This window comes from Narcine bancroftii, chromosome 4 (assembly GCF_036971445.1).
Source record: "Narcine bancroftii isolate sNarBan1 chromosome 4, sNarBan1.hap1, whole genome shotgun sequence".
Taxonomy (NCBI): domain Eukaryota; kingdom Metazoa; phylum Chordata; class Chondrichthyes; order Torpediniformes; family Narcinidae; genus Narcine; species Narcine bancroftii.
Window position 1 is genome coordinate 100,299,309 of NC_091472.1, and position 24,724 is coordinate 100,324,032.

Genomic DNA, 24,724 nt, shown 5'->3' on the forward strand with positions numbered 1-24,724 from the left:
AAATGCTCCTAACTCACCAAGAAGCCATGCGTACAGTCTCCGATTGAGGGACATATCTCTCCGAAGGACCACATGCAAAGCTGCAGATAATATCTGGATCATATCGGGGCGAGTGGCCTTATGAAATAGAAGGGAAGAAACTGCATTTGCAATATGTGGGAAGTTTGATACTTTCTTACATTTTTCTTCGCATAACACATCCATTCAAATGGATAACTGGTCCCCAAACTTCAAATTGTCTGTGGCTTAGTACTCCAGTCACTGTGTCTCCCACTTCAGCCTCCTCTGCTGTTCCAATAAAGCTCAACACAATCTTGAGCAACAGTACAGTTAGCACCAGTTTAGCGAGCCAGTTTAAATCCTGCATTAAGGAGTTTGTACGATTTCCCTGTGACATGCTCGTGTTTTCTCTGGGTGCTCCAGTTTCCTCCCATCCTCCAAAACATACGAGGTTAGTAGGTTAATTGGGTGCAAATGGGCAGCACGGGTTTCATTGGCTGTCAGGGCCTTCTACCGTGCTTTATCGATAAAATTTTTAAAAAACCTAATTTTCCTGACTCTATCAAGTTGAATCAGCAATTCCCACGCTCCCAATGTTTCAATTTCTTTTCTTTATTGGTATTGTCCAGATAATCATTTGTTTTCTCCAGTTTACAACTCCTCCAGACCTGCCTGCTGTTGTTTGACTATTCACTTCAACATACTTTCACCCTGCTCACTCTGGTTGTCATTCAGTTCTCTCTCTCTCCTTTCCCAAGATCTTTGCACTTGTTTTACCTCTGACTAAAAAGCAATAACCCTGCTTCAACCTGCAAAAGTCTTGGCTGATCTGATTGTGTATTTCCAACATCAGAGTCTGGCACTGAGGGTCAGAAGTAAAAGGTGGAGAAACTGACAGGAGAGTGTGCGGACAAGAACGAGGCAACTGGACATAATGTCGTCTCCTGGGTGCCTGGGTCAGAGACATCTCAGATCAAGTCCACAGCATTCTTGAAGGGGAGGGCAAACAACCAGAGTCATGCTCCATACGGTTACAACTGTAATGGGAGATGAGATCCTGCAAAAGAATGAAGTGAGTGAGGATGAAAGCTAAAAGTGCGATCTCCAAGATGATCTCCAGTGGCACATTACAGTGAGAAAAGGTTCAAGGTTCCTTTTACTGCCATGTAATAATGCATGAAAATATAATATACATGATATACTTCAGCTTTTGTTTGCTGTAAGGCCCAGTGCTCGTAACAATAAGGAAAAGAGAAGCAAAAGAGAGTCCCTTCAGAGGCACTGAGCATCTGTGGATTTGCCTCCAGTGCTCCCTTAGCCTCTGCAGCCGCACAGATTCTTGTTCAAACCATTGGCAGCCGAAGCAACAAGTCCAAACCTCTGTTATGATCAGGAAGCCTTCAGCTCCCGAGGACCTTCAGGTGCCCTTCCTGCCCTCAGCACCCTCTCTCGATTCCTGGTTCTCATAAGCCAGTCTTCAGCAGCCAGTAGCCTGGGTGGGCTGTTTGGCCACAAGTTGCCAGTAGCCCACAGCCTGTGCGGGTCCTTTCGCTGCAGAGCCCCTTGCTGGTCTGCTGCCATGGTCACCTTCCCTGTAGGGTCATCACCTATGATTCTCCTTCTCAACAGTGGGTTTCTGGTACCCTGCGCTGGTCCACCGCTCCCCCAGAATCTACAACCCCTTGTGGTACACTACCCTGCACAGGTCCACCTTCTAGGGCGCAGTTCTCTGTGGTTGCAGGATTTAAAAAAAAAAATGTCAGTTCCTTTAACAGGCCATTTAAAGCCTGTACAGAGCCGACGGAATTGGGGCCAGGCAGAAGCACCTGACGGAGCAGGTCTGTCTCTCGACTCTCCTGGATCTGCACCAGCGGCAGTGCTGCCGTTACAGCAGCTCCTGCAGCAGCACCTTTTGTGTTTTAGGAGGATAGAGTGCATGAACACATGGCTGAGCAGTTGGTGCAGGAGGAAGGGTTTCAGATTCATAAACAATTGGAATCTTTTCTGGGGTAAAGGTGACCTGTACAGGAAAGATGGGTTAAACCTGAACCAGAGGGCAACCAAAATTCTGGTTGGGAGATTTTCTAGATTCACTCAGGAGGCTTTAAATTAGTCTGACAAGTGGTTGAGATCCAAGATGGAGAGAAAGAAGGATGAAAAGGTTAAAGATAGTGAAGAAAGCCAAGGAAGTGCATTGATGCAGAACAGGACGGTGGAGGACAAACACTGATGTAAAATGGGTAGAATGGGGGGTGCCTGGAATACATTGCCACGTCTGGTGGAGGAGGCTGGTACAATGGGGACATTTTTTAAAAATTCCGACAAACAGCACAATAAAATGTCCTTCCGGCACAAAAGCTTGTGTAGCCTAAATACACCAATTAACTTACAAACCTTTTACACTTTGGAAAGAGGAAGGAAACCAGAGCATCCCAAGGAAACCCACACATACATGGGTACAGATAGAGCTGGACTTGAACCAGGACCCAGTATGCTGGCATTGTAATAGGATTGCACTATCTGCTACGCTAACCATGCTAGTTATTTAAATTTAAATTAAATCTACAGAAAGCTCCATCCGTCCTTTTACAATACTTCTATTCATATGCAAAGATTCAATCAACTGGATCAAGCTTCTTCTGCATGCTTAATATCAAAATTAAGTAGATGCTTTTTGTTTATAAATAAGTTAATTTATTTTTGTCAGTTTCAATTAATTATCCAAAAGCTGCTAAAATCCACTAAATTCAACGGTCTGAGCTGGGTTTTACATTCTTTAAATTTAAAAAAAACGTCATTTTGATAAGTGAATATTCATCGTCTTAATCCTTTATCTCAAGAAACAACTTCTTTACATTGACAAGAGTAGATTTCACTAGACCACTGTCAGGCAGCATTATCACCTTGTATCATATATAATGTCAACATCAAGGACATTATTAGCACTGTTGAATCTTTATACAAAATATCTCTCTTGAATGGTGTTGAGAGAGAAGTGGCAGAAAAGTCCATGAGTCTCTGGAGACTGACAGAGATACTGTGAGCTGGGTATCAATCCTCCATGTTAATTCTCCGAGTATCCAAGGCATGACCACCATGTACAAATTGCCAACTATTATATTTCTAGTTTCTTTAAGTGAAGTTTCCCACCTGATACAGATGAAAAGGAAAGCAGAACAGGATAAGATCCAAGGTGCTCCTCTGCACCAAGACACTGGAGTCCTGGACTGAAACACTTACTGCCTCAACCTACCAAAAAGAACAAAAATAAAAGGAATGTTATTCATCGTAAGAGAAGCCTGAATCTGCAAAACCTTTTTAAATGTGGGATACCACACAGTAACAGGCCCTTCTGGCCCACATCTGCATTGTCCACCCATGTGACTAATTAAATAACTAACCCATACATCTTTGAAACATGGGAGGAAACTCACGTGGACACAGGGAGAATGTGCAAACTCACAGACAGTGGCAGATTTGAATCTGGATCGCTGGCGTTGTAATAGTGTTGTGAAATCCACTACGGTAACCATGCCACCCCCTTATCACTTAAAATCTTATTACTAAATTATTCTTCATCTCTGTAGCACCTCTTAGATGTTTCCTAAATAAAAAGATAAAAGCACGTACTAACATCTACCTCACAATGAAATAAATTCAGTAATTGCTCTATTTTAAGATGTGATGAAGGCAAAACTACATCTTTATATTATTCTGTTAAATGTTATCAAGACATTGCCATGCAGAGCAATTGATTTACCAAGGAAGATTCATAACTGTTACAAGGCCTCATTAATTTTAACCCTCTGTAACCTGTCCATTAAAATTTCATCAGAGTCCAGAATTTGTGCATTTACTTGAAGAAAAATATCCTTATTCATTAAAAAGATTATGTTATATCACCAGTGCATTAAACAGTATTTTTAAATCTTTTGCAAATGTTTTCAGGGTATTTGGTTATCTTGCACCCATTAATTTCATTCAAAAAATGCAAACCACTTTCAGAAAACCAGAAACATTGATCTGTGGCCAATAATAAAATGATAGAAAAACACTGTTGATCTCTAAGAAAGTTTTGCAAAATCATCTGGATTTATTTCATTTCCCTCAATGTTAATTAACTTCAGCCACATGGGATTTATGTTACTTCACAAAAGGTGATGTCATAAAATAGGTTATAATACAAAGAATTCTCGCACATATCAAATGAGGAAGTGAAATCATATTTCATCATATCTTTTACAATTTTACAGGAAATAAAAATGGAGACACAAGATTCAGACAGATGCTAAAATATTTACTATTTTTAAAAGCCCCAGGTCTATTCACTTTACCTCATAAGACACATTTTCAATCCAGGCAACATCCTGGTAAATCTCCTCTGCACCCTCTCCATAGCTTCCACATCTTTCCTGTGATCAGATCTCTGAACATAATATTCTAAGTGGGGTGTCCCCAGAGATTATAGAGCTGTAACATTACCTCACGACTCCTGAACTCAATCCCCTGATTAATGAAGCCCAGCATACCATAGGCCTTCTTAATTGTCTTGTCAACCTGCACAGCGACCTTAATCTATAGATTTGGTCCCCAAGGTCCCTCTGTTCTTCCACATTGTTATGTATCCTACCATTAACCATGTACTCGGTCTTCAAATTTGACTTACCTGATTTATATGAAACAGACATTGAATTGAAATTAGATAAATATCAACGAAAGTTTTTGAGTGTAGCAATAGCGGTTGCAAAGAAGTGTATGGCAGTAACATGGAAGTCAGGCAATATTGTAGGGTTGGATAGATGGCATGTGGAAATACAAAACTGTATGCCATTAGAAGAAATTAGTTATAATTTAAGGAATCAACTAGAAAACATTTATATGATCTGGAAATCATATAGGGATTTCATTGATAAAAGTCCATCTGTGTCATCCGTTACACCCGCTCCTCCCAATTAATAGGTTTAAGATAGAATTAATATGCTAGAAAATATAAATAGTGAATGATATATAATATATTCAGGTGTGCTTTCCTTCTTCCTTTTTTTTCTTTCTTTTTGGGGGAGGGAAGAGAGATGGGGGATAAAAACAAAATTAGGTATAATTTTGGATCACTTATTACAATGTATTATTCAAGATAAAGAAATATATGTTTGTATTTGATGCAAATGGAAAATATTTTTTTTAATTAAAGTTTGACCTCACACTAATCCAGATTGAATTCTATCTACCATTTTTCTGCCCACTTCTGGATCCTGTCTATATCTTGTTGTAACCAATGACAGACAACCTTCAACACTATCCACAAGTAAAACATAAAAGTCTGCAGATACCGTGGTTGAAGTAAAAACGCAAAGCTGGAGAAATTCATCAAGGACTTAATGAAGGGCTCAAGCACGAAATGTCAGCTATGTATTTTTTATCTTGCTATATATAAAGGACCTACTGAGTTTCTCCAGCATTGTGTTTACACTATCCACAACACCTCCAATCTTCATATCATCTGCAAACTTACTGACCCATTCCTCTACTTCTTTGTCCAGGTCATTTATAAAAATCACAAGAGCAAGGGTCCCAGAACAGATCCCTGCAGACCTCTACTAGCCACTGACCTCCAGGCAAGCCAATTCTGAATTCGCACAGCCAAGATTCCATGGATCCATGCCTCATGATTTTCTGAACGAGTCTATCATGGACAACCTTATTAAAATCATACACACCATATCGACTGCCTTATCTTCAGCAATTTCTTTTTGTTACTTACTCAAAAAACTCAATTGGGCTTGTGAGGCATGACCTCCCCCTCACAAAGAGTTGTGGAAAACTGGAAGATTGGGAACATTTTAAAAGCAATAAAGACAAGGAATTAGAACAAATTATAAAATCATAGTAAAAATTGTTATAATTACATAAAGTGGAAAAGGGGGCTAAAGTGAAGGTAGAGAAGGGGGGAATTAATACTGGGCTATGCAGAAACAGCTGTTGCTTTGAATGACTGTTTTACATCAGGACATACCTAGCATGCCAAAGAGAGATGTTATGGATGTGATAGGAAGTAAAAACTTTGATACATTCTCTATCATTAAGGAAGTAGCGCTGAGCAAACTATCGGGCCTAAAGGTAGATAAGGCCCCTAGTCCTGATGAAAGAAATGGCATAAGTTATAATAGAAGCTGTGGTGATAATTTACCAACATTCTCTGGATTCTGACAGGTCCTGGTGGATTGCAAGGCTGAAAATGTCATGTCACAGTTTAATAAGGGTTGAAAAATATAGACCAGTTAGCTTGACGACTGTTGAAAGCGGGAACATGCTTAAAGTATTCATTAAGGAAGAAATAACATGCCAGAAATTGTATGACAGAAATAGCATGACAGAAATTGTTCCATCAGACAGACACAGCATGGATTCTGGAATGGCAGGTCCTGTTTGACAAATTTACTGTATCTCTTCAAGGATTTAATGAGCGCAATGGATAGAAGTTGATGTTGTGCACTTAGATTTCCAGAAGGCGCTCAACAAGATGCCACATATAAAATTTAGTATAAGATGCATGTAGTCAGGGGTAAAGTACAAGCACGGACAGAGGATTGGTCAACTAATAAAGGCAAAGAATTGGGATAAATGGGTATTTCTCTGACTGCCAATCAGCAGAGTGGTGCAGGGGTCAGTGCTGGACCTGCAACTGTTCACAATAAACATCAACAATCTGGAAGAGGAGGCCAAGTAAAGTGTAGTTAATGACAATAAATTGAGTGGAAAAGCAAATTGTGCAGACAGTCTGTAGAGAGATATAGAGAGGTTAAGTGAGTAGGCAAGGATCTGGCAGATGGAGTATATGTTGGTAAACAGGAGGTTAGGAAGAAAAAATAGAAATATCAAATTATTATTTGAATGGCATACTGTTATGCAGAAGGACTTGGGAGTGTTTATCCATGAATTGCAAAAGGTTGGTTTGAGGGTGAAGCAGGCAATCAAGAAGGTAAATGGGATGTTGGCCCTTATTGTTAGAGGGATTGAAGTTAAGAACAGGGAGCTTCTGCTGGAACTGTAGAAGGTACACCACATTGATTCCAGAAGTGAGGGATTATCTTATGAGAACAGAGCGAGTCATCTGTACTGGAATGCAGATGAGTGAAAGAGAATCTTAAAGAAATGTATACAATTATGAAAGGGATAGATTAAGATAGAGGCAGGAAAGTTGCTTCCACTGGTAGATAAAGCTAGTATTTGGGGACATAGCCTCAATATACAGGGAATGGATTTAGGACAGAGATAAGGAGGAACTGCTTTGCCCAGAGAATAGTAAATCTGTGGAAATCTCTGCCCAAGGAAGCAGCAGAGGATGCCTCATCACTGTATTTAAGATGGATTTTGGCATAGTAAGGGAATTAAGCGTTATAGAGAAATGGCAGGCAGGTGGAGCTAATTCCACGGCCAGATCAACCATTGAATGGCAGAGCAGTCTCGATGGGCCAGATGACCGACTCCTACTCCTATTTCCTGTTCTAATGTTGTTATGGAAAGAAACAGCTCCATCAGTCCACCCTGTCTATGTTAACCTCATTTGCCCATATTAAGCTTGCACTCCTCTACACCTTTCCTAACCATCTGTCCAAATGCCTTTTAAAAGTTGTAATTGTATCTACATTAATGCCTGTTGATCACGGAACTCTGCTAATGGAAGGGTGGGATGATAGAGTCTGGGTTCAATTTAGGAACTGGATACATAATCAGTAATTATTAGAAGGTGAAAGACAGAGACTAATTGATGACTCTTTCAGAAAGCTGGAAAAGGTGTACCTCATCAAAAAAAAATCTGCAAAATTATATTCCTTGATTATAAAAAGCTCATTATGCAACGGCAATTTCATCAAACTATTAGCATTTTAATTCACATGGGCTTTAATCACTCATAATGCGCAAATCTGTCCTGATAAAAACATAAGAGCAAAATCAAATGGCCATCAGTTGTCTGTAATCAAAGGCGTACTCAATTGCTTGAAAAGAATTATTGACACATTTTGACCAAAAACACACAGGACAGTTGTCTTGACCTGAAAGAAGTTGATAATTCCAACTGCACTTTTAGATTTTATTCCCTTCAATATGGCTTCGGGTGTCAACATGGTAAGAAAATTATCAGTACCATCAGTTCAATGTCACTGCCAATAATGTAGAGTTGATCCTCCATTGAAAGTTTCCGGTTCAGATGGGAAAGCACAAAGGTGATTCCAGGTAATCGCACAGCAGGACTGGTCAGAATACTCCCCCAAAGAGCACCATAAAATGCAGACTGTTCCACTGCAGCAGCAACCTTCTCCAGCAAAATGTTTGCTCTGTATGAAAAGAAAAGACTTTCTTAATCATTGTAAAACAAAAGGAATTCGTTATCATCCTTTTCTTTCATTTCAAAACCTTTTAGCCCTGCCTATTTCTAGGAATGGTTTTGTCTGCTTCACAGTCAGATCCTGCAATGGCCAGAAGAGCATCACACAATCTTTTAAATAAAGAACACACCTACACCAGTCCGGCCCAAAATTATCACTCAGCACTAATGAAACGCAACTTTTTTTTTTCCTTGCACTACTGTAACTGTGAATATCAACCATCTTTCACAATTATTATCCTTTTCAGGTCTAATTTGAATATATTAAGTGTATACTACTGGAGTTATTTTCTTTCTGAAGTACCCTTTTTGGGTGCATCAAGTAAGAATGTGGGTGCATATGTAATGTGCATGGCAATAACTCATCATCAACTAATCAGCTCGGGAGGAGTCACGTGATGGAGTAGTGGCTGGACGGTGAACTCCAGCCCTCTCCAGAAAAGTCGGGAAAAACAAGAGAAAACACAAAGGCACAGAAATAAAAGTTACAGAAAAGTGAGTATAAAGGTGGAAAGAAGATGGCGACAAAAAAAGAAAAATCGAAAGCAACGGTAAGAAGAGAGGAAGAGAAGGCAAAGGAGGAAAAAGGTGAAGGCCTTACCTGTCCGAAGAGGCCCGCTGCGGAGAGAGAAACCCGCTCCCTCAGGTCGGTAAATAATGGACTACAAAAATGGCTCGCAGAGCCGAGTAAAAGTGTGCAACCGCGCATGCGCGAGGAATCGCGCATGCGCGATGCGAATGAAAAATAACACACCGACGGGAGGGGGGACCAGCTGGGGAGTCGATCTCCACAGCCGGCAACGACAGCTGCAGAACACCTGCAGCAAGAAGAGACCACAGAAGACAATAGAAACAAGAAAGAAGAGGAGGAAAGGGCAACAATGAAACAACAGATGGTCAACCCAGAGGAAGAAGAAGAGGAAGAGTATGGTGAAATAGAAGAAGAAAAGAAAGGCAAGGTAAAGGATATACTTGCTCTTATTAAAGGATACATGGAGTCATTTAAAGAATGGCAAACACAGGAATTTAAGGATTTAAGAAAAAGAATAAACAACACAGAAGAGAAAATAAATAAAATGGAGATGACCTTAACAGAAATGGGAAAAAAAATGGACAAGATGGAAGAGCGGGCAGTAGCAGCAGAAATGGAGGTAGAAGACTTAAAAAAGAAATTGGAGAAATCTAATAAAAAAACTAAAGAGACACAAGAACTACTAGCTCAAAAAATAGATACAATGGAAAACCATAACAGAAGAAATAACATAAAGATAGTGGGCCTTAAGGAAGATGAAGAAGGCAAGAATATGAGGGAGTTTATAAAAGAGTGGATCCCTAAGACCCTAGGATGTCCAGAACTACAGCAAGAATTGGAAATAGAAAGGGCACATAGAGTATTGGCCTCTAAACCACAACCACAACAAAAACCAAGATCTATTGTAGTAAAATTCCTAAGATATACTACAAGAGAAAAGGTACTGGAGAAGACAATGGAAAAAGTAAGAGAGGGCAACAAACCACTGGAGTATAAAGGGCAAAAAATCTTCATTTATCCAGATATAAGTTTTGAACTCCTAAAGAAGAGAAAAGAGTTCAATACAGCAAAGGCGATTTTATGGAAGAAAGGGTATAAATTTATACTAAAGCATCCAGCGGTATTGAAAATATTTATTCCAGGACAACAAAACAGACTATTCTCGGATCCAGAAGAAGCACGAAAATTTGCAGAACAATTACAAAAATAGACTGAGGGAGGAAGACGGGTAATGAGAGTTAAAATAATCACGATTGATATGTATGTGGGTAAAGACAAAAATAGACTGAGGGATGAAGACGGGTAATGAGAGTAAAAATGATCACGATTGATATGTATGCGGGTAAAGAGGTATAAGAGTGAATAGAGACAATGTGCATACGTGAATGTATCTGTACTTAGAGGAAAATATAGATAGTATAGACAAGAATTAATAAGGGAAGGTAATGGAATAGAGAGAATAAGGAGGGAATTAAAAGAGTGACCTTTGTGACATATGAAAAGTGAAATCTTTTCTGGGGGAGGCGGGGTGGGGGGAAATAGCGGTCACTGCAAAATCAGTTGACGCTTGCGAGTGGATTCGCAAATCCAAATGGAGAGGGGAGATGTGGTTGTCCGACAAGGGATAAAGGACAACTCAGGAGGGGAAGGGGAGATTGGGGATAAATAAGATAGAAATAGGAGAATAAGGAAAATGTTGGATGTTGTAGGAATGTTGTCTTATAAAGAGTTGAAAATAAGAAAACAGAAATGGAAAAGGAGGAAAGGTAATGATGGAAAAACGGAAAGAGAAGATAAACAAAATATAAAATGGCTACGCTGAACTATATGTCTTTAAATATTAATGGAATACATAACCAAATTAAAAGGAAGAAACTACCAAATTTAAATGAATAAATGTATTCCATTAGAAAAAATAACATATTGGTTAAGAAATAATATTGAAATATTCGAACAAGTATAGGAGCCTTACATTAAATACAATAGCGAAAACCTACCGGGGACAAACATTACCTAAGTTGATGGAAGGAGAAGGAAAGAAAAGAATGGACTCAGTAGAATTTCTGGTGTAATTTTGTTGAATGACAACATTGTCTGACTGGCTTAATGCAACCTAGATTGCATACCTAAAATGGATGAGAGGGGGGGGTGGGGGGGTGGTTTGGGAGGAAAGGGAGGGGAGAAAAAGTCACTGTATATGTGTGAAAAAGAAATAGTGTATATCATGGCTAATGTGATTTATGGTGTGAAAAATAAAAAAAATTAAAAAAAAAAAAAAATCAGCTCAAATTTCCCCCAGAGAAGATGATTCTCGAACTAGAGAGCATAGGTTTAAGGTAAGGGAGAGAGATTTAATGGGGATCTGAGGAAAAACATCTTCACCGAAGAGTCATCCATATCTGAGTCCTTGGGCATAATCTGAGAACCTGTGCATTGTATTGACAGACATCTGCAACCTCTTCCTCTACAGCAGAAATTTCCACCTGCTTTAAGAAGGCCACTTTCACCCAGTGTTGAAGAAAAACAAAATAATGAGTCTAAATGACTAGTGTCCAATGGCTCTGACATCCACATCATGTAGTGCAACTGCTCATGGCTGGCATTAACTCCATCTCCCCAGCCAGCCTTTGCCCACCTCACTTCACCTATTAATGCAACAGATGCCATCTCCCTGGCCCTCCACTCAGCCCTGAACATGTTGACCACAAGGATACCCACATCAGATTACTATTAATTGGAGTTGTGCCTTCATCACCACAGTACTCAGCAAAATCATCCCCAAACTCTGGGTCTCAGCACCCCCACTCTGCACCTGGATCCTCGAATTCTTATCAGGCAAACTGCAAGCAGCAAGAATCAGGATGAGCACTGCCTCCACAATCCATCTTTAAAACTGATGCCCACAAGCTATGTACTCAGCCCTCCCTGTACACCCAGACTGGATAGGCAAATACCATTCTAAATCCATCTATAAATTGGCACATGACACCACCGCTGTAAGTCGGATAACAAACAATGACGGCAGAATGTATAAAGTAGATAGAGGGACTAGTGGCTTGGTTCTGGGACAACAACAACAACTCCCTCAATGTCAGCAAGACCAAGTAGCTGGTCATAAACTTCAGGAAGAGGAATCGAGCTAACTCTCTTGTTTTCATCAAAGGTACTGAGATGAAGACAGTAGATAATCTCTATTGGCTTGTGCTGGACCATATTTATCAGCAAGACGGTCAAGAAGGTGCCTTGATGCTTCTACCAGCAGCGGAGCCAGAGGAAGTTTGACATTTTTATTTTCTATTTTTTTATATTTATTGTTTCTTTTTGATTCAACTACATATACTATTGTCATCTTTTTCAAGATGTTTTTGAGTTTTTCTTTACAAAGTACCTGTCCAGATGCAGCAAGAAAGACTTTTGATGCATATGCACATGTATATGACAATAAATTAATTGTCATTATAATATCCCCGGCATCTCTCAGCAGGTCCTACAGGTGAACCACCAACTGTATCCTATCAGGATGCTTTACTGCATGGTACGGGAGCAGATCTGCCCAAGACTGCCATGAAACGGTAAAGCAGTAAAATGTAAATGCAGCTCAGACCATCACACAAGCTACCCTTCCCTCCACCGACACTTCCTGATACCTTGGGAAAAGCAGCCAGCATTTTAAAGGCCACACTCTTTTCTCCACTCTCCTGTCAAGAAGAATATTCACAGACCTCTAGATTCAGGAACAGTTTTTTCCTGTTCCTATCAGACTATTGAACAGACCTCACACTGGTAAAATAATATTGTTAAATAAGTGTTACGAGCCCAGAGGACCCCAAAACCCAGCAGCAATAGATATTCACCAAGACAAATGATTACTGAAACAAAAGTTGATTTTAATTACCTTTAAACATGAAAACAGGATCACATTTTAATATCACTATTAACTTAACCAACCAAACTTAACCTCCTTCTAATTCTAAGCACCTGTGCATGCAATGTGTGTGTAAGTTCAGAAAGGTTCTTTGATTCACAGTCCATTCTCACTTCTCAATCCTCCAAGTTCACTTGTTGCAGGCAATTCTTATACTGTGCACAGAATTTAACATTTATGAAGTTCACCAAGCTTTCGTGCTTGAAAGGAACGTTCTTATCGGTTTTCAGAGAGAGATTTGTTGTTCCTGGACACAAACTGATCTCTTTTAATGAGCCACGTCAGTGTCTTGCCAAAGAAACTTGCCCCATCAGGGTTTTCCAGATGATAACCTCTTTCTTTCAGGTCACCAGAGAGTTCCTTTTTTTTTTCTCTTATTTAAAGTGAAACGTTAGGCAGCCAGTCCTCTCCTCCTGCATGAACCACAAGGGCTTTGACCAGGCCGAACTAAGCACTCATAACCCATCTTCAAATTGGGGTTTTTCCACAAGCTTGCCAGCTTGTCCTGTTCCAGTCCCACCTGTTGCTGCTGATTGTAAAACTGCAGAACTGAATTCTCTCTCTGCTTGCAAAAACTACATGGCCCTCTTAGAACAGCAAGCTGCACTCCCAGTCAGCCTGCATCTCCGAACTACTCCTTCGATCTCTTTCATCTGTTGCTTTTCAAAACAACAATCCATTAGTGAAGTCTCTTGAGCATTCCCCAAAGTTTTTGCAAAGGCCCCCAGGACCCACCCTGTCTGGCTTTAGCAGAGCTCCAATATTTTAAATGAGATCTGTTTTGAAGTGTTTGTATGTGACCGACACTAAAAAAAAACCTGCCCCAATTTATCTCGCAAAAACATATCTATAATCTGTCACATAAGAAATCTGCAGATGCTGGGTTCTAGTGCAGTACACAGAGATGAGATGGAAAATCTCATGATATGGTGCAAGAATACCAACCTGAGTCTCAACATGGACAAGGAGATGATCATGGAATTCAGGACCAGGAATGACCACCCTCCACTGCACATCAAAAACTCTGTAGTGGAGAGAGTGGAGAGCACCAAGTTCCCTGGAGTTCACTTGACTAGTGATCTATTGTGAGAAAACATCTCATTTGTCAGGAAGGCACAACAGTGACTATACTTTCTGAGAACACTGAAGCGGGCAAGGCTACTGGCCACTATTATGTCAACCTTCTACAGGAGTTCTATCAGGAGCGTCCTGGCCGACTGCATCACTGTGTGGTAAGATTGCTGCAGAGAATTGGATCAGACGTCAATCCACAGGACCATAAAGGGTGGCAGAGAGGATCACTGGAGTCTTCCTCCCCCCAATTGGCATGATCTACCAGGATCATTGTCTAAAGAGGGTGATGAGGACCCATTCCACCCTGCACATATCATCTTTCAACTGTACCCATCAGGAGATTCAGAAGTATCAGAGCCAGGCTGAGAAAAAGCTTCCCACAGGCATTGAGACTGCTGAACGACCAAAGGAACTGGTCACACTAACTATCCGAGACTCTCATATTCTTGAAACAATACATTTATTTATTGAACATATGAATACTTATCCTGCATTTGCATTGTTTATCTTTTCTTTGGCTTGGCTTCGCGGACGAAGATTTATGGAGGGGGTAAAAAGTCCACGTCAGCTGCAGGCTCGTTTGTGGCTGACCAGTCCGATGCGGGACAGGCAGACACGATTGCAGCGGTTGCAAGGGAAAATTGGTTGGTTGGGGTTGGGTGTTGGGTTTTTCCTCCTTTGCCTTTTGTCAGTGAGGTGGGCTCTGCGGTCTTCTTCAAAGGAGGCTGCTGCCCGCCAAACTGTGAGGCGCCAAGATGCACGGTTTGAGGCGTTATCAGCCCACTGGCGGTGGTCAATGTGGCAGGCACCAAAAGATTTCTTTAGGCAGTCCTTGTACCTTTTCTTTGGTGCACCTCTGTCACGGTGGCCAGTGGAGAGCTCGCCATATAATACGATCTTGGGAAGGCGATGGTCCTCCATTCTGGAGACGTGACCCATCCAGCGCAGCTGGATCTTCAGCAGCGTGGTATCTGTATGTGTGTTAAATCACGTGTGTGTCTGCATGTTTTGCACTGCAGACTGAAAAATGCTGTTTCATCAATTTATACTTGTGCAAGATGACAATAAACTTGAGTACACAAAAGTTCTGGAGAAACTCAGCAGGTCACACAGCATCCATAGGAAGTAAAAGACAGTGAATGTTTCAGGCCTGATGCCTTCTTCAGGAGTAAGATCATATTGCCATTACTCCGTTAGAACTGCTCTCTATACTCTGTGCTGCTTTATTTCACTGTACCTATATTTAGATAGCCTTACAGGATAGCACACAAAACAAACCTTTTCACTATACCGAGGTACATGTGACAATAAAAGTTAACTTGAAATACAGGCAAATGCGACTGGACCAGAAGCCAACTTGGTTGGCATGGATGAGTTGGGTTGAAAAATCTATTCTATGTTGTATGATTCGACAATTCTAAAGGGGTGGCACAGTTATAGCAGTGGTTAGTGCAATGCTGTTACAGCGCTAGAGCCCAGGGTTCAAATCTGGCACTGCCTGTAAGGAGCTTCTACATTCTCCCTGTGTCTGCGTGGGGTTTCTCTGGGTACTCTGGTTTCCTCCTACCATTCAAAAAGTACCAGAGGTGTAGGTTAAATGGTGGTACCATAAAAATCCTCATTATTCAGCCCCTACGGGGTTCGCTGATGCTGGAAATACAAATTTTCTGATTGACTGAGACTCCATCTTCCAATGCCTAATTAAGAATACACAATTTAAAAGACAAAGGACAATCCAAAGTGTAAAGTAATTTGAAAAAAATAATCAGTATTGCAGTCTTTAATTATGGAAAGTTCACTTTAGTACATAGAACACTACAGCACAATACAGGCACTTCAGCCCTCAATGTTGTGCCAACCCATATACAATATTCCTTAAAAAAAAAAGTACCTAACCCTCCCTAACCTGTAGCCCTCTTTTTTTCTTCCCTCAATGTGCCAGTCTAAGAATCTCTTGAATTTCCCCCAATGTTTCAGCCTCCATTACCATTCCCAGCAAGGCATTCCAGGCACCCACAACTCTCTGTATAAAACAACTTATCCCTGATGTCTCCCCTAAACTTCCAGTCCTTCACTTTGTACACTCTGGTGTTTGCTATTCCTGCCCTGGGAAACAGGCGCCGGCTGCCCACCCTATATATGCCTCTCATAATCTTGTAAACCTCTATTAAGACTCCTCTCATCCTTCTATGCTCCAAAGAGAAAAGTCCCAGCTCTGCTAACCTTGCCTCATAAGACTTACTTTCCAATCCAGTTAACATCCTAGTAAATATTCTCTGCACCCTGTCTATAGCTTCCACATCCTTCCTATAATAAGGTGACCAGATTGAACACAATACTCTAAGTGTGCTCTCATCAGAGATTTGTAAAGTTACAACATGACCTCTCTACTCTTGAATTCAATCTCCCTATTAATGAACCCCAGCATCTCATAGGCCTTCTTACTATCCTATCAACCTGTGCAGCAACCTTGAAGGATGTATGAATTTGAACTCCAAGGTCTCTCTGTAACTCCTGAGTAATCGAGCATTAACCCTGTACTCAGCCTTCTCGTTTGTCCTTCCAAAATGCATCACCTCACACTTATCCGGATTGAATTCCATCTGCCCCTTTTCTGCCCAACTCTGCATCCTGTCTATATCCTCTTGTAACCTTCAACAACCTTCAGCTCCATCCACAATTCCTCCAACCTTTGTGTCATCTGCAAACTTACTGACCCATCCTTCTGCCTCTTCATCCAGGTCATTTGAAAAAAAATCACAAAGAGCAGGGGTCCCAAAACAGATCCTTGCGGTATTACACTAGAAATTGACCTTCAAGAAGAAAACTTTCCTTCCATTACTACTCTGCTTTCTACCTGCAAGCCAATTTTTTATTCACACAGCCAAGGTTCCATGCATCCCATGCTTTATTACTTTCTGAACGAGTCTCTCATAGGGGACCTTGTCAAATGCCTTACTAAAATCCACATAGACCACATCTACCACCCTACCATCATCAATTTCTTTTGTTATCTCCTCAAACAACTAAATTAGGCTGATGAAGCATAACTTTCCATTCACAAAGCCAAGCTGACTATCCAAGAGAAGACTGGATAGTCTTCTAACCTTAAGAATCCTCTCCAATAGTTTGCACACCAATGACGTAAGACTCACCAGTCTATAATTTCCAGGATTCTACCTTTTTTTAAACAAGGGGACTACATTTGCCATTTTCCAATCCTCCAGTACCTCCCCTCCCCTTTGGCCAAAGAGAACTCAAAGATCATAGCTACTGTTCCAGCTAACTCTTCCCTCACTTCCCACAGCAATCTGTACAGCACCAGCAACTTACGTTCAAATCCTGCGCTGTCTGTAACCCATATATGGGTTTCCTCCAGGTGCTCTGGTTTCCTCCCATATTTCAAAATGCACAGGATTAGTCAGTTAATTGAGTGTAATTAGGCAGAACAGGTTTTATGGACTAAGAATGGCCTTCTACCGTGTTGTAAAATAAATGCAAAAATTAAAAAATTCCACCTGTCGTAGTACTCAGAGCCTTCTTCCAGGCCAGGTAATGTTCCGGTCAACAATCCTTGGAGCCCCGGTTTCAGAGTTTTGCCTAGGGGCAGGAAGTAGACTTCATACAAGCTCAGCAGCACTGGTTTCACAGACATAGCCGCATTGCCAAGGAGAGGAAAAAGGCCGGAACTGAAAATAAAATAAAATAATTTCCAAATATTAATGTTATTAAAAATCATGCTTTCCTCCTCCTGTGAAGGCAACAACTCTCCTCGGAAACATAGTTTTTCAAACACTTAGTCGAATAGCTTATTTACATCAGTACGCCAAAAGATTAGGGCATAGATTATTTCACTGTGGAGAGCAAGCTAAAGTGTTCAATTGGTGCCATGTGAACACTTCCTAGTGCAGGAATTCTGATATGAATATTGGGAATATGAGCTCAATTTTAATATTTAAGAACAATTTGGACAGGTACATGGATGGGAGAGATATGCACTGAGTGCAGTTCAGTGGGACGAGGCAGAATAATAGTTGGGCATAGATAAAAGGGCTGAAGGACCTTTTTTCTGTGCTGTAATGTCTTATGATAGCAGGATCATGGTTCATTTATTGTCCATCAATGGATGTACTATGTCTGAAAAGAACTGTTTTCAGAAATAAATGAGTCAAACAATCAGTCACACAGGGTGGGACTGGAATCATCTGTGTAAATTAGACTGGGACACAATAGAAGTTCCTTTCTCTTGAGGTCACCAAGAACTTGTCTGGCTTTGTTGATAAAGTGTTAGCTTTTATGATCATGACTCCTGATACCAGTTTATGGTTTCTCAATGCACAACCGGCAACATTCTATCCAGTGCATCACTGCAATCCAAGTTGTTTTGCATGAAAATAAATCAATATTTGGTATTAGGAAATGTTTGGAAGTGTTTCTGGTGACAGGGTTAGCGTAACGGCTAGCACCACACTATTACAGCGGCAGTGACCTGTGTTGGAATCTGTCACTGTCCGTAACGAGTTTGTATGCTTTCCCCATGACAGCATGGGTTTCCTCCGGATGGTCTAGTTTCCTCCCACGTCCAAACACAGACGGATGAAATTGGGTGGCACGTGCTCGTGGGCCAGAAGGGCATGTTTCCGTACTGTATCTTTAAATGCATGGGTAAACTTTCTCTGCAATGTGTAGTTTAAGGCCTGCAACATAAAGAGAATCCCAACTGCAGTGGACCTGAATACCATTCCAGCATCATAGTTCAAGTACTGAGAAGCCCATTGGTGATAAAGCCTGCAATTCCTGCATCTGTTTCAGAATCCATCAAATCAGAATGGAGATCAAGACATACAGTATGGAAATAGGCAATTCAGCCCACTGTGTCCATGTCAACCAATGGGGACCCATCCACACTAATCCTATCTCCCAGCACTTGGCTATTACTCTTCTATTCCAAAGCTTCAAGGACTATTCTTAAATGCTGTTGATGACCCCCCATTCAACTTGCAAGGGCAATAAATCCAGGTATTCACAATTGGGTGTAAGAAGATTTCATTCCTCCAAAACCCCTGAATCTCTTCCCCGTTATCCTAAATCTATGTCCTCTAGTTTTTTTTAATGTTTTAAAATTTAGATATACAGCATGGTAACAGGTCCTTCGAGCCTACGAGCCCATCCCGCCCAAATACCCCAATTAACTTACGACCTCTGTACGTTTCTGAACAGTGGGAGGAAACCGGAGCATCCGGAGGAAATCCATGCAGACACAGGGAGAACGTAAAAGCTCCTTACAGTCAGCACGGGATTCAAAACTGGTCACTGGCATTGTAATAGCATTGCACGAACCACTGCACTAAACGTGCCAATTCTTTAATAGAAGGCATCCTCGATCCCAAGTGACTGCCAAAAGAAGCAGAAACTGTCACTGTGGCCACTTGGAGCAACGTTGGTTTTACAATCCAAATATTTTTCATTACTTTAGACATTACAGTAACTGATAGCCTACAGTTCATGCTCAAACAAGCAACTCTTTTTTAAATTAATCAACTTTTAGCACCACCTGTACAAGAAAAGATCTTTAGCCAGCCTTTTGGAGCCAATGATTTTAAATATGATCTCATATGTTTCAAGAGCTTTTCTGTGGACACCACTGGGCAGTGCTGGGTGAAGGCATTGGGCCAAGCGCTTGCCAATAGTTAGCTTCTTTGGGACCACTTGATACTTAGCATTGTTCTGTAAAACCTGCAGATATAAAAAACAATAAGTCAGCAAATATAATAGACTGATGCAACAATCCAACAGAGTTAAAATCTCACTCAACTTGCAATGGTATGCATGAATTGGCAATGACATAAACTCAGCTGACCATAAACACCAGCCCAGCCCTGACTATCCCCTCCACTCACCCCACCACCCACCTGCCCCAGCCTCCTGATTGACCCTGACTTCATCCAGCTTTGCTTCTTAACATGGTCTGTAAGGAGCTGCAGTTGGATGCACTTCTTGCAAGTGGTGTCAGCAGGGACATTGTGGCTTCCCTGATTTTCCATACCCCGTAAGAGGAGCACATTTGTCCTGGCTGCCATTCCCACTGCTATCACTGTGCAATAAGAAAGAAAACCATAATCTTAGCACTTCCTCCACCTCTTCACCTTGAAGCCTCTAGAGCTCATCCTTACAGTGGGCCATTCTCACAGTGGACACTTCACTTGAACATCTTTCCTTTTACTGGCTGCAGCTAAGCACATACTTTTTACCAGCAATTTTAAAATCTCCTGCTCCAAATCTCGCTTCTGCAGTGGAAACTCCCAAGCTAAGCATTAACTCCATATGGTAGAAGGTATTCCTCCATATAACAGAGATAAACCTCAATCGGAAAGAAGTATTTTGGCAGATGGATTATCACATGGACAAATGTACAAACAGAAGCATTCACATTCCGACCTTTGACTACAAAGACAAGTAGACGTCTCTGTATTCAGCTTCTTAAGTTGCATCAGCATTTTAATCAGAGATTTTGTTCATTGCTTGTAGGCTGAAAATAATGATCTTATTCTGTATATGTGAAATTGGCTTCAGTTGCTGCATTTGTACAGTAGCTGTAACACTGCGGTGAAATCAAGATGATCTGCCATGCAAAATAATAGGTAATTTAAAAAATAATTTGAGATACAGCATGGCCCCCAAACCCGTGTCACCAAAATACACCAATTAACGTACAAATCCTGTTCATTTTTGGAACATGGGCGTAAACCAGAGCACTTGGAAGAAACCCATGCAGACACGGGGAGAAAGTACAAACACCTTACAAACAACATCGGATTTGAACCCAGGTTGCTGGCACTGTAATAGCCTTGCACTAACCACTGTGCTTACCACACTGCCCTGAAGCTGCAGCTGAAGTCTTGAAGTCTAATCCACTTTAGTCAAACTATTTAATTGGCAATTAATAAACAAAAGGTATTTATTTATCTCCTGTTCCCAGTATTCATATCAAATATTGTAAGTGATGCCTTAATTTCTTTACCATTTTCTTCAAAAGTGCAATACAGAAAATGTAGTGTTAGACTGTATAAAATATACAAAAAACTTCAAGATTTAATTTAATGTCATTTAATAAAAGTGTCACATTACAGGAAATTGCTCTTGCCTCCTGTTCAGCAGACAGATTCGCCATCGGCAGAAATTGCCCAAAGCACTTCTTACAGTCAGAGAAAGATAGGCAGAAGAGAGTGCCCTCAGAGTCACTGAGTGTCCGTAGATTGCCTCCAGCACTTCTGCAGCCACACAGAGTCCACTGGCAACTTGAGCTCCAGATCAAAACCTCCAACACGATCAGGAACCTTTCAGTGACTTCGGCACCCCCTCGCATCCCAGTTCTGATACCTGGTACCCCTCCAGCTAGTTTCAGGCCAGTCTCCACTAGTCTGCAGCCTGGCATGTACAGAAATTGTTTATTGCATTTCTGCTTGACAAATCAATGCCTTTCATAATGACACAATAACTGCTGATGCCGGACTCCCATGCAGACAATGTGAACCAGGAGGAACTCAATGGACCCGACAGCATCCGTGGAGAGAAATGGCAGTCAATGTTGCAGATCCATTTCGAAAAAGGGACCTGACTCAAAACATTGACTGCCCATTTCCCTCCATAGATGCTGCCTGACTCGCTGAGTCCCTTGCATTTTCTGTTAAATACCATGTGGCCCAAAACCCAGCAGCAATAGAAATTCACCAAGACAAATGGTTACTTAAATAAAAGTTTCTTTTAATTATCTTTAAACATGAAAACAGGATCAAACTTTAACTTGTTACTATTAACTTTTTTTATATAATTTTTTTATTTTTCACACTGTGAACCACATCAACCAAAATATGTACAAACATTTCTCATAAATTTACACAGTGGTCTTTTCTCCCTTCCCCCCCCCCCCACTTTTCCCTCCTTCCCTCCCCTCTACCCACCCCCCTCCAAAACCCAAATATTCAACATATACAATACAATAAAACCATAAAACAATATTTTCACACAAAGAAAAATAAATAAGAAAAATGCATCATCTATTTATTACACACTGAATCTAGTCATTCTCATTTTAGGGGATGTAGGTCATAGGCAAGCTCTCGCTGATATGTTCCATGTATGGTTCCCAAATTTGTTCAAACATTGACACTTTATTTTTAAAATTATATGTTATTTTTTCCAATGGAATACATTTATTCATTTCCATGTATCATTGCTATATACTCATGCTCTCTTCCATTTTCCAAGTTGACATTATACATTTTTTCACTATCGCTAAGGCTATCATAATGAATTTTTTTTTGCACTTTATCCAATTTGAGGCCTAATTCTCTACTTCTTATGTTACTTAAAAGAAATATCTCTGGTTTTTTTGGTATGTTATTTTTTGTAATTTTATTTAGTATCTACATCACCTTTGTTGACCTCACCAAAGCCTTCGACACCGTGAGCAGGACAGGGCTTTGGCAAATACTAGAGCGCATCGGATGTCCCCCAAAGTTCCTCAACATGATTATCCAACTGCACGAAAATCAACAAGGTCGGGTCAGATACAGCAATGAGCTCTCTGAAACCTTCTCCATTAACAATGGCGTGAAGCAAGGCTGTGTTCTCGCACCAACCCTCTTTCCAATCTTCTTCAGCATGATGCTGAACCAAGCCATGAAAGACCCCAACAATGAAGACGCTGTTTACATCCGGTACCGCACGGATGGCAGTCTCTTCAATCTGAGGCCCCTGCAAGCTCACACCAAGACACAAGAGAAACTTGTCCGTGAACTACTCTTTGCAGACGATGCCGCTTTAGTTGCCCATTCAGAGCCAGCTCTTCAGCGCTTGACGTCCTGCTTTGCGGAAACTGCCAAAATGTTTGGCCTGGAAGTCAGCCTGAAGAAAACTGAGGTCCTCCATCAGCCAGTTCCCCACCATGACTACCAGCCCCCCCACATCTCCATCGGGCACACAAAACTCAAAACGGTCAACCAGTTTACCTATCTCGGCTGCACCATTTCATCAGATGCAAGGATCGACAATGAGATAGACAACAGACTCGCCAAGGCAAATAGCGCCTTTGGAAGATTACACAAAAGAGTCTGGAAAAACAACCAACTGAAAAACCTCACAAAGATAAGCGTATACAGAGCCGTTGTCATACCCACACTCCTGTTCGGCTCCGAATCATGGGTCCTCTACCGGCACCACCTACGGCTCCTAGAACGCTTCCACCAGCGTTGTCTCCGCTCCATCCTCAACATCCATTGGAGCGCTTTCATCCCTAACGTCGAAGTACTCGAGATGGCAGAGGTCGACAGCATCGAGTCCACGCTGCTGAAGATCCAGCTGCGCTGGATGGGTCACGTCTCCAGAATGGAGGACCATCGCCTTCCCAAGATCGTGTTATATGGCGAGCTCTCCACTGGCCACCGTGACAGAGGTGCACCAAAGAAAAAGTACAAGGACTGCCTAAAGAAATCTCTTGGTGCCTGCCACATTGACCACTGCCAGTGGGCTGATAACGCCTCAAACCGTGCATCTTGGCGCCTCACAGTTTGGCGGGCAGCAACCTCCTTTGAAGAAGACCGCAGAGCCCACCTCACTGACAAAAGGCAAAGGAGGAAAAACCCAACACCCAACCCCAACCAACCAATTTTCCCCTGCAACCGCTGCAACCGTGTCTGCCTGTCCCGCATCGGACTTGTCAGCCACAAACGAGCCTGCAGCTGACGTGGACTTTTTACCCCCTCCATAAATCTTCGTCCGCGAAGCCAAGCCAAAGATTTAGTATCTGATTTAATTCTTCCCAAATCATATTTACTTTCGTACATGCCCAATGTTGTTCCCATTTCCTTCTTACAGCGAAAACATTTATCTGATAATGTTGAATCCCATTTTTAAAATTTTTGAGGAGTAATATGTACCCTGTGTAACCAATTATACTGTATCATGTATAACCTTGTGTTTATTGTATTCTTCATCGTTCCAGAACATAACTTTTCCCTTGGTGCATTTTTTATCTTTATGTTTAGATCCTTTTCCCACTTCTGCTTAGGTTTAGAGTTTATTTCATTTTCCTTATCTTGCAGCTTAATGTACATGTTGGTTATAAATTTTTGATTATCATTGTGTCTGTAATCATATATTCAAAGCTGCTTCCTTCAGGTAATCTCAAGCTGTTTCCCAATTTATCTTTTAAATAAGCTTTCAATTGATGATATGCAGACATTGCACCATGAATTATTCCATATTTGTACTTCAACTGTTCAAATGTTAATAAATCATTTCCCAAAAAACAAGTTTTCTATTCTTTTGATTCCTTTTCTCTCCCATTCTCTAAAGGAAAGGTTATCTATTGTAAAAGGGATTCGTGGATTTTGCATCAATAGTAATTTTGGTATTTGATAATTTGTTTTTTTCCTTTCTAAGTGGATCTTCTTCCATGTATTAAGTAAATGATGCAGTACTGGTGAGTTTTTATATTACACCAGCTTTTCAACCCACTTATAAAGTACATGTTCCGGTACCTTTTCCCCTATTTTATCTAGTTCTATCTTAGTCCAGTCTGGTAAAAATCTGATAAATACCTCAATTGTGCGGCTCTATAATAATTTCTAAAATTTGGTAACTGCAAACCACCTTGATTATACCTCTCTGCTAATTTATCTAACGCTACCCTTGGATTCCTCCCTTTACACAAGAATTTCCTTATTATTCTCTTTAGTTCCTTAAAGAATTTTTCTGTTAAGGGAATTGGTAACTTTTGAAATAAGTATTGTATCTTTGGGAACAT

At 40.9% G+C, this 24,724-nt stretch overlaps 1 protein-coding gene across 11 annotated transcripts in view; it reads right to left on the minus strand.

Moving 5' to 3' along the window:
• Positions 1–24,724, minus strand: part of dop1a (DOP1 leucine zipper like protein A) — a 251,460-nt gene that overhangs the window by 164,696 nt on the left and 62,040 nt on the right. For all 11 annotated transcript variants that reach the window (XR_011355958.1, XM_069932202.1, XM_069932204.1 and 8 more), the window contains 5 exons: positions 19,472–19,653; positions 17,436–17,606; positions 8,147–8,336; positions 3,151–3,249; positions 18–117 (listed from right to left, as the gene is read on the minus strand). Coding sequence is in view for 10 of the 11 variants with exons in the window: in XM_069932202.1 (XP_069788303.1) it covers positions 18–117; positions 3,151–3,249; positions 8,147–8,336; positions 17,436–17,606; positions 19,472–19,653 (742 nt within the window). In the remaining variant the exon portion in view is untranslated. The remainder of the gene's footprint in view (positions 1–17; positions 118–3,150; positions 3,250–8,146; positions 8,337–17,435; positions 17,607–19,471; positions 19,654–24,724) is intronic.